This window comes from Trichechus manatus, unplaced genomic scaffold, assembly GCF_000243295.1.
Source record: "Trichechus manatus latirostris isolate Lorelei unplaced genomic scaffold, TriManLat1.0 scaffold00024, whole genome shotgun sequence".
In the NCBI taxonomy this organism is placed as follows: Eukaryota; Metazoa; Chordata; class Mammalia; order Sirenia; family Trichechidae; genus Trichechus; species Trichechus manatus.
In genome coordinates, this window is record NW_004443960.1 from 18875225 (window position 1) to 18890324 (window position 15100).

Here is a 15100-nt window from a genome sequence, read left to right on the forward strand (position 1 = left end):
TGTATAAATTTTTGTATGAGAGACTAACTTGAACTGTAAACTTTCATTTAAAGCACAATAAAAAAAATTCATTTAATAAATGAATAAAAATACAAGTGAATGAATAAGTGAATACTATACCTTGGGGATCTTCTCAGAGTTTCTAATAATTGTCAAGAAAGAGTCATGTATTATTTTCCAGCAGTCATCAAAAGATGGCTTGAAGACAATAGTGGGTTCATTTACTTCAAGTTTGATCATGATTAGTTGAGGTATAAAGAACTCCATCTCTTGGTAGGGCTCCTTGAAATCGTTCCCATCCTTTAGGAGAAATAAGCCATGTCAGTCATCACAAAATGGAGCATTTCAGCATAAAGGGAGTGAATCTTAGCACTTAATAGTGTATGTCAGCACCAGAAAAGGAAGTGACGGGTAACTGGTACTGTTCATGTTCAAAATATGGGCTGTATATAGTCTAAGCCTCTCTGAGTTCTCCTCTATTATTCTCCCAAATTCTTTATTCAGTGCTGTTTGTTTTGCTTGGAAATTCCTGCCTCCTAATCTCTAAATCTTTCCATCCTTCAAAATTCAGTTCAAAATCCTCTACTCTGGGAAGTCTCCCCATTCCCTAGCTAGACATAATCTCTACTTCTGAACTTCCATATTTCTACTTCCTTCCTAGTGAATTTTTTTTTCTTTCTTACAGGGATTTGTATGCATACCTTGTCTACTCCACTCCAAACCTGAGGGCAAGATCTGCATCTCATCTATCTCCTCTGAAATATCCAGGACAGTATTTAGCACACAGTAGGTGCTCAATAAATATTTGTTGACTGAATAAAAAGTGAACAGTTATCTGTATATCTCAAATGGAGTTGCTAGTGGGTATATACTCTACTTCAGATAGTCAAAATGTCAACTTCCCACAGCAGAAATATTGATGTAGAGGTATTTTTAATTCCCTACAAGAGCTGTGTCTTAGATATCTAGTGCAGCTATAACAGAAATACCACAAGTGGATGACTTTACAAACAGAAATTTATTCTCTCACAGCCTAGAAGTCTAGAAGTCTGAATTCAGGCACCGGCTCCAGGAGAATGCTCTCTCTGTCGGCTCAAGGGGAACATCCTTGTCATCAACCTTTCCCTGGGCTAGGAGCTTCTCAGCGAAGGGACCTCAAGTGTAAAGGATGAACTCTGCTCCCAGCACTTCTTTTTTGGTGGTAATAAGGTACCTCTCTTCCTTGCTTGAGTCTCTCTTTTATATCTCAAAAGAGATTGACTCAAGATACAACCTAATCCTGTAGATTGAGTCCTGCCTCATGAACATAACTGCCTCTAATCCTGCCTCATTAACATCATAGAGGTTAGGATTTACAACACATAGGATAATCATATCAGATCACAAAATGGTGGACGACCACACAATACTGGAAATCATGGCTAGCCAAGTTGACACATATTTTGGGGGGACGCAATTCAATCCATGACAAGCTGTAACATGAAATACCTTTTTTTTAAAAAACAATATTTTTTTGTGTTTAAGGTGAAAGTCTACACAATAAATTAGCTTCCCTTTTACCAATTTCTACAAATTATTCAGTGATATTGTTTACATTTTTCATAACGTGTCATCATTCTCATTCATTCCATTCTGGTTGTACCATTTCCAGTACTCTAGTTTCCCTGCCCTCTTACTTTCTCATCTTTGCTTTAGAGTAATTTTTGACCATTTGGTGTCATATAGATGATTTTTTAAGCACAAAACATCTTTAATAAACTGCAGTGCCTAACAAAGTTTGCCATGTGAAGCTGTAACGTACCTGTCTAAGAAATCAGTTTTACAGATCTTTGGATCTGCTTAAGGATAATTGACAAACATTTGTTGAATGTCTACTGAGTACCAAGTACCTGTGAATCTGCTCTGTGTGGAATTTTAGACTGTGATTTGTTTTCTTATCTGGGTTTCTTCTTTTATTTATTTATTTTTAATTTATTTTGTTGAGAACATACACAGCAAAAACATACACCAATTCAACCATTTCTACTTGTACAATTCAGTGACCTTGATTACATTCTTTGAGTTGTGCAACCATTCTCACCCTCCTTTTCTGAGCTGTTCTTCCCCTATTAACATAAACTCATTGCCCCCCAAGGGTCCTATCTAATCTTTCGAGTTGCTGTTGTCACTTCAATTCCGGGTTTCTTCTACTTAGTAAGTAAAGGACTACAATGATGTCTACAAATTGGTCCTCTTCAGAGTGCCAACACTGAAGTCAAAATTCAGTGGCTTTGGTTTCTATATTTTTTGATCAAAGGGTCAACTGCACATCCCTACTTCATTTGGGAAAATGCTTAGAATTTAACCTCTTACAACCAAGCATTTTTAAAAATTGTTATGACTCTTTTTAAGATATGCATGTGGTATAAAAATTCAAAGGAATTTTTTTTTTCTAACTTTCTCTCTATCTCTTTTTTTTTTGGTGAAAATATACACAGCAAAACTCACTCCCATTCCACAGTTTCTACACATCATGATCAGTGACATTGGTTACGTTCTTCACATTGTGTCAACATTCTCGTTATCTCTGTTCTAGTTGTTTCACTTCCATTTACTTAATCTCCCTGCCCCTCCCTGCCCCCAACCTTCTCATCTATGCTTTAAAACAGCTGTTGACCCTTTGGCCTTATATATATATTTTAAATGCAATACTCAAGGGTGACAATCTTTACTCTTTGGGCTAAACTGTTACTTAGTTTAAAGATGACTTCAGAAGATAGTTTGAATTTAAGGTTTGAAGAGCAACTAGGGCCATAGTCTTGGGGACTTCTCCAATCACAATAGGTCCAGTAAGTCTAGAATTTTTAAGAATTTGAAGTTCTGTTCCACATTGTCCCCCCTTCTTATCAGGATTTATCTGTTGTGTTTCAAAGGACTATTTCTTGATCCCAATGCTATCTAAATTTAGGGGATGATATGATGCTTTGAAAAAAAAGGGCTTAGTGTTTTTAGCTTGTATTTCAACTTCACTGAAGCAGTTTCATGGAACCAAAAAAAAAAAAAAAAAAAAAAACCAAACCCATTGCTGTTGAGTCAACTTCAACTCATAGCAACCCTACAGGACAGAGTAGAACTGCCCCATTGGGTTTCCAAAGAGCACATGGTGGATTTGAACTGCCAACCTTTTGGTTAGCAGCCGTAGCTCTTAACCACTATGCCACCAGGGCTTCCAGTTTCATGGAGGAAGTTACTAATTTGGTAAATGTAACTTTTTGTTTTTACAGCTTTAAAAACCCCTCAGAAGAGCCATCCCTTCCAAAGACCAAAAGTCAATACCTGCAATGCATACATGGAGCATTCCCTTAAATCAAACAAACCTTTTTCGGTCTCTTCCTTGTAACAGAGAGGATGAAAAAGTGACCCCCATACTGTCAGAGGTGTGCATTTCATTTTATCCAATTTTCTTAACAATTTTTCTGTTTCTGTAGATTTCTACCAATTTATTAACCAGTAACCAGTGGTCGCTGAGTCAGTCCAACTTATGGCAACCCCATGTGTGTCAAAGTAGAACTGTGTTCCACAGGTTTTTCAATGGCTGAGTTTTGGGAAGCAGACTGCCAGGCCTTTCTTCTAGGCACCTCGGAAACTTTTGGTTAGCAGCTGAACATGTTAACCATTTGCACCACCCAGAAACTCTTACCAACTTATTAGCAGGTCGCCATGAGTCAGAATCGACTCAAAGGCAACTGGTTTGGGTTTGGTTTAATTATCTCCAGAAAGCTTGCTTACTGTTAAAAAAAAAAAAAAAAAACTTTTATAAACTCATAATCACCTGATGTGTGTGCAAATCAAAAATTTTACTTTTTGGCTTGGCTTACAACTGAGGACAGATGTTGTTATGGATTGAATTGTGTCCGCAAAAAATATATGGTGTAAATCCTAACCTCTATGCCTGTGGTTATAGTCTCATTTGGGAATGGAATGTCTTTGTTATATTAATGAGACAGGATTAGTGTAGAGTATGTCTTCAGTCAATCTCTTTTGAGATATAAAAGAGATTAAACAAGCAAGTAAGTGAGTAGAGATGAAGTAAGATAGATGCCAAGGCACATGGAGATCTCCAAGAAACCAGAAAGCAGAAGCTGAACAGACAGCTTCCTCCAGAGCCGACAGAGAGAAAAAAGCCTTCCCCTAGAGCCAGCCCTCTGTATTCGGACTTCTAGCCTCCTGTACTGTGAGGAAATAAACTTCTGTTTGTTAAAGCCACCCAGTTGTGGTATTTGTTATAATAGCACTAGATAACTAAGACAGATATGATGGAATGTCCAATTCTAAACAGCTTGTTTCCTCCCAAAATGGTCCACTACCGGTCCCCTACCTACTTTGTGTATCATGAAGAAGGAAACAAGGTCCTCAAGAGATCTGATGACCAATTCCCTGAGCTGGAGTGACATGAAGGATGCAACAGAAGCAAAATATTCCTCAATGATATGAGGGGACTCATAGTCGTTCTTGGGAGCAAAATGGATCCACTCTTCCTTCCGTGAGATAAAAAGCTTAGCACAGGTAGGGATCCAACTGTAAAGATAAGACAGCATCCAAGTGACAGGCTCTTCAGAGCTCCTAGCAGCCCTGTCAGCCATCCCCACTCTCTCTGACCTTTAAACAGCCTTGCAAATTGGTACCTCCATATCCCTGGCCACCTCACTTGCCACCACCCCTTTCTGAGAAGAAAGTAATGAGATTTGAACTGAGAGACCATTCTTCCATTAACAACCAAATCGACAGAGGATATTGGTGGCACCTCCTGCTGAGGCTACATTTTTCTTCATTATCATCTGAGATTGGGGTGAAAGGGCACAAGGAACAGGAATGAGTCTCTCCAACTTCTCTATTTGGTGGGTACTTGATCTCTGACTTCGACTTTGTAGGAGAAAGAAAGAAGAAGAAAAGAAGAAAATGTGGGAGAAGAACTCCAGTGTGGAAGTGGCTGTTCAAGCTGAGAGTAGGAATCAGACAATCCAAAGAAGAACTGGATGCCTTATTGTTCTTTTCTTCCCACTTCCCCCAATTTCTAATTTCCAGTGGGAACCACTGCTTATGGCCTTTTCATTCCATCATGCCTCTTCTCTAATTGCTAGAAAAGTATAATCTAGAAATCAACGTACTAGTAACAGTCATTGTCATAGAGGCAATAATTATGATATTTTTGGAGTAGTTACTATGTGCCAGGTATTGCATATCTATTTTCTCTAGCCCATAATAACCTATACAGTAGGTATTATTATCACCGTTTACAGAAAGGAATTTCCCTGGCTCTGGACACAGTTCTGCAAGCATTTGCAAAGGAAAAAGGAATTAAGTGACTGAAAACCCCAACCTTGGAACCCTGAGGCTGTTTATTGAGGCCATCTGAACACAGTCACTCAAATGTATTGTCCTATTACCCAGAAAGGCCTAAGGGACTTCAGAGTAAGGGAACGGAAGTGGCACCCTCATGAGGAACGGAAAAGGAGAGTTTCAAAAAGGCAGGGGGAGACCAGGAGTGAGGGTTCGTGAAGAGCAGTTGCAAAAGAAGAGACACAAAGGCTATTGGGGACAGGAACATGGCAAGAAGGGAGCAGAGTAAGATGGAGGCAAGAAGTGAACAGAAGTAGGAAGTGGCCTCTTTGCCAGGGTGGGCAGGGACCAGTTTTCCTTTCATATAATTTTCAGTCTTCATGATACTGTGGTGCAGCCCCATTCTGAGGCCAGATACTGACCTGCTGAGAAGAACTTGACGAGCGTCCATGCAGTGTTTCTGGATCACATTTTCATATTGGTGAGGCTGCAGAGGCAATTTTCCCGCCAGTAATTCTGCTGTTCGAACAAACCTGAGGTCAGCAAATCTGCCAAAGGAGAGGGAGAAACTTTCTGAGCCAAAAGAAGCTTAGTAATAAATTCTGCAGGTCAGGTTCAAAAGGCCTATGTTCTCATTTTTTAATGAGAGGAAACTTAAGTAGATTAAAACTACATCTGCAATATTGGGATGTCTGAGGAAGAAGTGGGTAGTCCAAAAGGACTCTTGCAAAGAACAGATAAATGAGTCAATTCAACCGGTGTTTACTTATGCTGAGTGAAAGAAGCCAGTCACAAAAGACCACATATTGTATGATTCCATTTATATGAAATATCCAGAATAGGTAAATCCATAGAGACAGAGAGCAGATTAGTGGTTGCCCGCAGCTGGGGGGCAGGTGGTGGTGAGTGACTGCTAATGGGCGCAGACTTCTTTGCCGGATGGGGAAAACGTTCTGGAATTAGATGATGGTGATGGTTTCACAACTTTGTGACTATAATATATTATACACTTTAAAAAGTGAATTTTATGGTATGTGAATTATATCTCAATAAGAAAAATGGAAAAAAAAGTAATTCCCACCTCTTCTGGACTCCTACAATTCCTGTGAACAATTTAGTGACTCATAAACATAAAAGTGAGACCACTGCTTGCAATCCCTTTGCTGGCACTGACTCACATAAAGGAATAAGACTCAATCCCCTATGCAGCTTATAGGCTAGAAGAAGGAACAAACAAGCAAATATACAACTATAATTCAGTGTGATAAGTGTCATAAGGGAGGTCATAGCTAATTATCACGTGTTGTTGTTGTTAGGTGCTGTCAATTTGGTTCCGACTCACAGCGACCTATGTACAACAGAACGAAACACTGCCTGGTCCCGTGCCATCCTCACAATTGTTGTTATATTTGAGCCCACTGTTGCAGCCACTATGTCAATCCATCTCATTGAGGGTCTTCCTCTTTTTCACTGACCCTCGACTTTACCAAGCATGATGTTCTTCTCCAGAGACTGGTCCCTCCTGATAACATGTCTAAAGTACGTGAGATGTAGTCTTGCCATCCTTGTTTCCAAAGAGCACTCTGGCTGTATTTCTCCTAAGACAGACTTGTTTGTTCTTCTGGCAGTCCATGGTGTATTCAATATTCTTGGCCAACAACATAATTCAAAGGCATCAATTCTTCTTCAATCTTCCTTATTCATTGTCCAGCTTTCACATGCATACGAGGCGACTGAAAACATCATGGCTTGGTCAGGCGCACCTTAGTCCTTAAAGCAACATCTTTGCTTTTAACATTTTAAAGAGGTCTTTTGCAGCAGATTTGCTCAATGCAATGCGTCATTTGATTTCCTGACTGCTGCTTCCATGGGCGTTGATTGTGGATTCAAGTAAAATGAAATCCTTGACAACATCAATCTTTTCTCCCTTTATCATGATGTTGCTTATTGGTCCAGTTGTGAGGATTTTTGGTTTCTTTATGTTGAGGTGTAATGCATACTGAAGGCTGTGGTCTTTGATCTTCATCATTAAGTGCTTGAAGTCCTCTTTGCTTTCAGCAAGCAAGGTTATGTCATCTGCATATTGTAAGTTGTTAATGAGTCTTCCACCAATCCTGATGCCACCATTTTCTTCACATAGTCCAGCTTCTCAGATTATTTGCTCAGCATGCAGACTAAATTAAAGTATGGTGAAAGGATGCAACCCTGACGCACACCTTTCCTGACTTCAAACCACGCGGTATCCCCTTGTTCTGTTCGAACAATTGCCTCTTGGTCTATGTACAGGTTCTGCATAAGCACAATTAAATGTTCTGTAATTCCCATTCTTCACAATGTCATCCATAGTTTATTATGATCCAGACAATCAAATGCCTTTGCATAGTCAATAAAACACAGGTAAACATCTTTCTGGTATTCTCTGCTTTCAGCCAAGATCCATATGACATCAGCAATGATATCCCTCACTCCACGTCCTCTTCTGAATCTGGCTTGATTCTGTACTGGGCACTTATTTTATATTAGGCACTGTTCTACGTACTTTGCAGGTATTAACTTATTTATTCCTCCTATCAATCCTATAGGAGCCCTGGTGGCACAGTGGTTAAGTGCTCAGCTGCTAACTGAAAGGTCAGTGGTTTGAACCTACCAGCCGCTCCATGGGAGAAAGATGTGGTAGTCTGCTTCCATAAAGATTTACAGCCTTGGAAACCCTATAGGGCAGTTCTACTCTGTCCTGTAAGGTCACTGTGAGTCAGAATCAAGTTGACTGCAGTGGGTTTGGTTTTTGGTTTTGGTACCAATCCTATGAAGTTGGTATTCTCATTATCCCAAATTTAGAGATAGTGGGAAAGCAAGGTACAGAGAGGTGATGTAACACACCCATATTATCTGTGAAGTGGCAGAGCTAGGATTTGAACCTGAGCAGGCTGGCTCCAAGTCTGTGCTCTTAGCCAGTATGCTCCAGTGTTTAGAGACAGGCATGGGTACCATGGGAGCACAAAGGAGGGCCACCTGTGGAGGGGGAAGAGTTGTCACTCATGGTCTCATGCACACTTTGGTCTAGGAATTTTGTACATCTTATTTCAGGAATAAGCAGGAATTCTGTTTGATGTTACTTCCACTGTGCCCAGCCCAAGAAGTTCTCTTCTGTGTGGAAGAAATACAGAAAGGAAAAGAAAAGGGAGGAGAAGCACTTCGTACTCTGAAAACCACAGTTCTTTCAGTCTGAGCATCATGGGGTTCACCGTGTGCAGATGCTCCTGGTTCCACTTCTTGGCAGACTTGTAGACACTGTGCCAGGGCACTGGGGCCCGGATCACCCTTTGAGGAAACAATTGGGGGATGCTCTTGATGAAGAGTCTTTTTCTCTCCATTGGGTCCATGAGGATGTAATCAACTATAAACAAGAGAGCATACACCCAGTTATTAAGCGCGGACTTTAAGCACTCTGTGGTCGTATCTTCAACACTTACAACTTAATGAGCTGCTGTCCATTTACACTTGGAAATGCTTCTCATTGTACCAGGTCATTGGGAACCCCCTGAGAATCACTAAATCGGGACAGCTCCACTCTGTGGGTATGTGTTTTTTTCTAAAGATATTTCAGAGCAAAGTGTAACTTCACAATATGGGGCTCTCAGAACCTGGGGTTGAGTCCTGTTAGAATGTCTAGCATTCTACATGACCATGAATTAGTATTTGCTGATAATTCATTAATCATTCATTGATTTCTCACACCAAGAGTGTTAACCAAAAAATCAACACATAATAGATGACACCAGATGGTTTGGAATGGAAATTTCAAGACCAAAGGTTTCACATACTATGGAAAGAAAGATTGGTGAAAGCTTCACAGAAAAAGTAACATTTGAGCTGGGTCATAAAGAATAAGTAGGAATTTATTAGACAGGAAAAGAAGGGAAGAAGAGCATCAAGGGCAGAAGGAACAGCATGTAAGGAGGTGCTGCACCATGACTTTTGTGGGGTATATTCAAAGAACTGTGAGCTGTTCTGTGACAGAAGTATCAGGTATACATGGTAGAGCTCAAGGTGGTAAGACTGGAGAAGTAGGTTGAGGCTGGAAGTTGAAAGAACTTACATGTTTATCCTTAGGAGCTTGGTTCTATCCTATAGTAAACAAGAAGCCTTTAAACCGACACCATTAGAAAGTTCACTAGGAGAATAAAAATAACTAGACAACTTGGTTAAGACAGCTGTTGTCCAGATAGAATAGGAAGGTGCATCACTGAGAAGGGGAACTGACTGAGTAGAAGGGGAACCGATATGATCACCCTTCCCTTTGACGTGCTTCTCCCATTACTGTTTACAAACAATAATTTGATGATTACCAATCATCAAATATTTCCCAATGACCTACTGTGTGCACAAGACCCTGGGCTAAGGATGAAGGGGAGTTAGGATCAATAATTTGGCCTTCCCCAACAAAGAATGGACAGCCCAGTAGGAAAACCAAGACCCATGAGAAGTGGAAAGATAATGCCAGTGTTAAATGACAGTAGATAAATGATGCACAGGAGAAGCTTTAAAGCAGGATAAGTGGAAAGTAGAGATGAAAATGCTATGAATTCAGAGAATGCAGTGATTACTGTGGGGTGTCCAAAATAAAAAAACCAAAGCCATTACCATTGAGTCGATTCTGACTCATAGCAACCCTAAAGGACATAGTAGACGGCCCCACAGGGTTTCTAAGGAGCGGCTGGTGAATTCCAACTGCTGACCTTTTGGTTAGTAGCTGAACTCTTAACCACTGAGCCACCAGGGCTGCCTGAGAGGTGTAACAAACCTGTTGCCATCGAGTCGATTCCGACTCATAGCGACCCTATAGGACAGAGCAGAACTGCCCCTAGGGTTTCCAAGCAGCAGCTGGTGGATTTGAACTGCTGACCTTTTGGTTAGCAGCCAAACTCAACCACTGCACTACCCTGAGGGGTGTAGAGGGGTAAAAATACTTGAGAGAAGAGGTAGGTCTTGAGCTAGATTTTGAAGTATGAGTACCTACTGAACCTGTTGCCGTGTAATTGATTCTGACTCATAGCGACCCTACAGGACAGAGTAGAAGTGCCCCTTAGGGTTTCCAAGGAAATCTTTATGGAAGCAGACTGCCACATCCTTCTCCCGCAGAGCGGCTGTTGGGCTTGAACCGCCGACCTTTCAGTTAGCAGCCAAGCACTTAACCACTGCGCCACTAGGGTTCCTAGAAGCTTGAGTAAGCCCTTGACATTTGTAGTGTGGTCCCAGAGTCAGCAGCATCTGCATCCCCTGGGAGCTTTTTAGAATCTCAGGCCCCTCCCCAGACCTACTGAATCAGAGCCTCCTTTTTAACAAGATCCTCAGGTGATATGTCAGCACATTAACGTATGGGAGCACTGGTGTGAACATTAGTGATGGGGGGTCGTGGTGTGGAATTAAAAGCTGAATGATGTTTTTGACATTTTCAGAGGAACCAAGGTGGAGGACTGAAGTGAGAGAAAGATGGTGCCTCCCTCATGGGAGCCCTCTGCCCAGGTATGCTCGCCCAGACTTACCGATGCTCTTCATGAGGCTACTGTAATAGTCATTTTCCTTCTCCTCAAAGAGCTTCTCAAGCAGGGCTTCCAAGGTGCTTGTTAGCGGCTTGTTAGAAATCAGCTTTGAAATCCGAGTTATCACCTCTTCCTCCTCAGGGGCAATCATGTCTCTCCGGATCCCATTGGTCAAATAGTAACAGTACCTCTTCCATAAACAAACAACCAGCAAGAAAATGATCACGGCTGGATAACTACGTCCAGCCACCCACACCCATCCACTGCCAAGGGGCCCTGTTCACACACCTCCCCTCCTCATCCTTCACTTGCTGCATCATGCCGTCTGGACCTGCCACTTAACACTCATTGCGATGAAATCATGGGCGAGTTTCCTTCATGTCTCCGGAGGAGTCAACCAAAGCCAGAGAGATTTCAGTGGTGTATAAGAAAGGACTGTAAAATGCCATGGAGATAGGAAGAGTAGGAGTCCTGAGACCGGGGATGGAGGTGGCATATCTAGGGATGGTTAAGAGGTATGACAAGCTCCTAAAGTGGACCCTATGGAGCACAGTTCTACTCTGACACACCTGGGGTCACCATGAGTTGGAGTCAACAGCAACTGGTTATAAATGCACAGGCTATTTGTTGCAAAGCTTTGTTCTTCTTTTATGATAGAGTTGGAAACTCAAAAGCCTACCTGGAGCCAGGCAGGCAATGTTAATAAGTGAAAATTGGCTGGATGTAAGAAATAATAAGGAATGGTGGGGACTAGGGTAAACTGGAGAATGTGTTTCTCATCTAAAGGAGCCAGCTACTACTCAGCTCCAAAGGTTTTTATTTTTCAAGAGAGTTGGGAATCTAGTTTATGTGAGATTTCCCTCATTTTCAAAACATCTACAGTTTAAATTCAGCCTATGGTAAGATTGCCGGAAAAAATACAGGATGCATTGGGACACAGTTGTACTTTTACTAAAAAAAAAGATTGTTTATCTGAAATTCAAATTTAACTAAGCGTCTTGTGTTTCTTTTTGCTTTAGTTTTTGTTAAATCTAACAACCCTTGCCTATGGGTTGCCATTTTACAACCTGTGTTCTAAGAGGGCCCAAAAGCACCGATTCCTGGGACTTACTAGAGCAGAGAACTTTTGCACACACAGAAACATATACCGTCACTCACTAATCCGTTACGGGGTCTGGGCACTGGTATTTTTAACACGCTCTCCAGGTGATTCTGCTGCACACCCCAGTTTAGGACCACTGAGATGCCAAGAGTAAGCAAACTGAGAGAAAGGAAGCAACAAGAACATACCTCCAAGTCTGAGTCAGATGGTTTGGTTTCTTTACGTTCTATTTCCATCTCTTGCTGTAACATCACATTAATTTGTTCTTCTGGGCTCATTGGTCTGCTTCGTGGGAAGTCTGAAGATGTCACCATCTCCTTCATAGGTGAGTAGTTTGAGGTGTGGCATGCCAACTTGGTCCTGAAATGTAGACACAGCTCTGCCCTTCGCTCCTGGTTCTACACGGAGATGCCGTGGTGTCAGGGCCACCTTCCCAAACTGACGAGAGTCATTCTGCGTCAGCTAATGGCATGTATGTGTATTCAATGATGGTCCCTAACCACTGAACACCTCATGGCTATGTTGGCACTGATTTTGTTCAGTTGGTTAATTTAATTTTATTTATAGTCTAAAAAGATTCAAACTGGCTTAAAACAAAAGGGGCAGCTGAAGTTAAATACACAAACAAAAGGGAACCAAGAAAAAGAGTGTGTGTGTGTGTTCAAGAAAGGGGGAAGGAAGAAATGAAGGGTAGAGAAAGAAAACAGGCCAAGAGACTAGGGGCTACCACTGGGAGTAAACTGTTCTGACCTTCTGTTATCCAAGGCTATCTGGGAATTATACTGGGCCACAGAGCTCGTTAACTTTAAAAAGGAAGTACAAATGAAATAATCATATGCAGGGGACACTGAAGAACAAAATAGATGGTTTCCCGTAATATTTTTATCTGCATGGCACAAGGGTGACAGTGTGGGCTTCGGAATCAGATTGACTTAAAGTTCACGCTCTTAACCTTAACAATAATCCAAAAACCCGTTGCCATTGAGTAGATTCCAACTCATGGCCACTCTGTAGGACAGAGTAGAACTGCCCCGTAGGGTTTCCAAGGAGCGGCTGGTAGATTCGCACTGCGGACCTTTTTGGTTAGCAGTAGCTCTCAACCACTGCGCCACCAGGGTTCCAGTGGGCCTCAAACTCTAGTGTGCAGGAGAATCACCTGGAAGGCATGTAAAAAATCAGATTGTTGGGCCCCACCCCTAGAGCTTCTGGCTCAGTGGGCCTAGGGTAGGGCCCAAGTATCAGCATTTCTAACAAGTTCCCAGGTGGCGCTGATGCTGCTAGTCAGGGGACCATACTTTGAGCTCTTGCTCCAGCAACCTTTGTGGTGCAATGGTTAAATGCTCAGCTGCTAACCAAAAGGTCGGTGGTTCAAACCCATCAGCCACTCTGTGGGAGAAAAATGTGGGAATCTGCTTCCATAAAGATTACAGCCTTGGAAATCCTATGAGGCAGTTCTACTTTGTCCTACAGGGTAGCTATGAGTATGAGTTGACTCAATGGCAACGGGTTTAACGGGCTCTTGTCTGCCCCATCGGGACACTGTAAATGTTAAACGAGTAATTGGGCATAGCCCAGTATTGAGCACCAATAGGCATTAAAAATAAATGGGGGTCATTATATCTATATCTCTTTGCACTCATCTTTACCATTGTTCTGTTCTTTGTGCCTTATTTATCTTTATAGCTCTGACTCTCAGAGTGCCTGTTATTTAATAGTTTCCTAACTTTTGGTAGGGAATCAAAAAAAAAAAAAGTTTAGATTAAGGGGTGGTGGAAACAAACATGAGTCCCTGGGTGTCTGGGTGTGCTTTGGAGCCCAGAAGCAGAGCACTGGGAGTGATGGAGGACAGCTTTCAGGAGACCACAACCTTCTTCCGGCATAGCCCAGTGTCCCGTGTTCTTGCAGTGAGTTTTACCTGGTGGCTTCCTCTTTGTCTCTGCAGGAAAGCTTCATTTTCTTCTTGCTGGGCTCTGCGGAGGTTTTAGCAACTAGAAGAGTGGAGGAAAAAGACATCAGTGATGGGGCAGTGGCTTGGGCCATCTTCTGATCACAGGGACATTGACCACTTGGAGCAGCCCAAGGGCACAATAAGGTCAGCAGATACAGTGCGGTGGGATGAGGCCAATAAGTGGGCTTGGTCTCCCCTGCATTGCTAATTCACCGTGTGTCCTTAAAGAAGTGACTTCATCACTCCAGGCCTCAGCTTTCCCAACTGTAAAATGGGGATGAGTGTGCCTTCCATTTATCCATACATTTGACAAGTACTAGTGATTGCCTACTCTATTCACTCCCCAAAACTGTATGCTCTATTTTCTAAACATCACTCAGATTATTGTTTAATATTTTTATTTAAGTAGATACAGGCTTTTAAAATCTAGCATGTTTACTTTTAAAGGAAATTTTATATGATTATCATAAACAGAAAAATCAGTTTCATTTACAATACATGTAACTATTGAAAATAAAAAAAATCAGTATCATTTGCAATAAATAAAAAGTAACCGGAAAAATAAATTCAATCAATGATATCAAAAATTATATTATTAAAATTTAGCTAGACACTGTTACTTGCTGAGGTCTCTAGCCTGAAGAAATTAACAAGTAATAGAAAAGTGTTAAAGACATAATAATATTAAATTGACACTTCGAAGGAATCAAAGAGAATTGAAGACTCCAATCAAGACTTGGAGCCCTGGTGGCATAGTGGTTAAGAGCTTGGCGGCTAACCAAAAGGTCAGCAGTTCTAATCCACCAGCCACTCCTTGGAAACCCTGTGGGGTAGTTCTACTCTGTCCTATAGGGTCCCTATGAGTCAGAATCGACTTGATGACAATGGGTAATAAAGATGTATTCCGAGTTCAGATTTTCAGCTCCCCAATCTATTCTGATCACAACAATAATAGACAAAATAGTCATTAAAAATTAAAAAGATGGATCGAATTGCTGGGTGGAGGGCTGTGGGGACCATAGTCTCAGGGAACATCTAGCTCAAATGGCATAACACAGTTTATAAAGACAATGTTCTACATTCTACCTTAGTGAGTAGCATCTGGGGTCTTAAAAGCCTGTGAGCGGCCATCTAAGATACTCCACTGGTCTCATCCCTTTGGGAGCAAGGGAGAATGAAGAGAACAGG

At 41.6% G+C, this 15100-nt stretch overlaps 1 protein-coding gene across 1 annotated transcript in view; it reads right to left on the reverse strand.

The window, feature by feature from the left end:
* DNAH3 (dynein axonemal heavy chain 3) overlaps positions 1 to 15100 on the reverse strand; it is a 206223-nt gene that overhangs the window by 180999 nt on the left and 10124 nt on the right. Inside the window, exons 4-10 of the mRNA XM_023728516.1 lie at positions 13880 to 13952; positions 12153 to 12324; positions 10866 to 11052; positions 8521 to 8716; positions 5742 to 5867; positions 4362 to 4557; positions 121 to 300 (exon numbers count right to left, since the gene is read on the reverse strand). Coding sequence (XP_023584284.1) covers positions 121 to 300; positions 4362 to 4557; positions 5742 to 5867; positions 8521 to 8716; positions 10866 to 11052; positions 12153 to 12324; positions 13880 to 13952 — 1130 coding nt within the window. The remainder of the gene's footprint in view (positions 1 to 120; positions 301 to 4361; positions 4558 to 5741; positions 5868 to 8520; positions 8717 to 10865; positions 11053 to 12152; positions 12325 to 13879; positions 13953 to 15100) is intronic.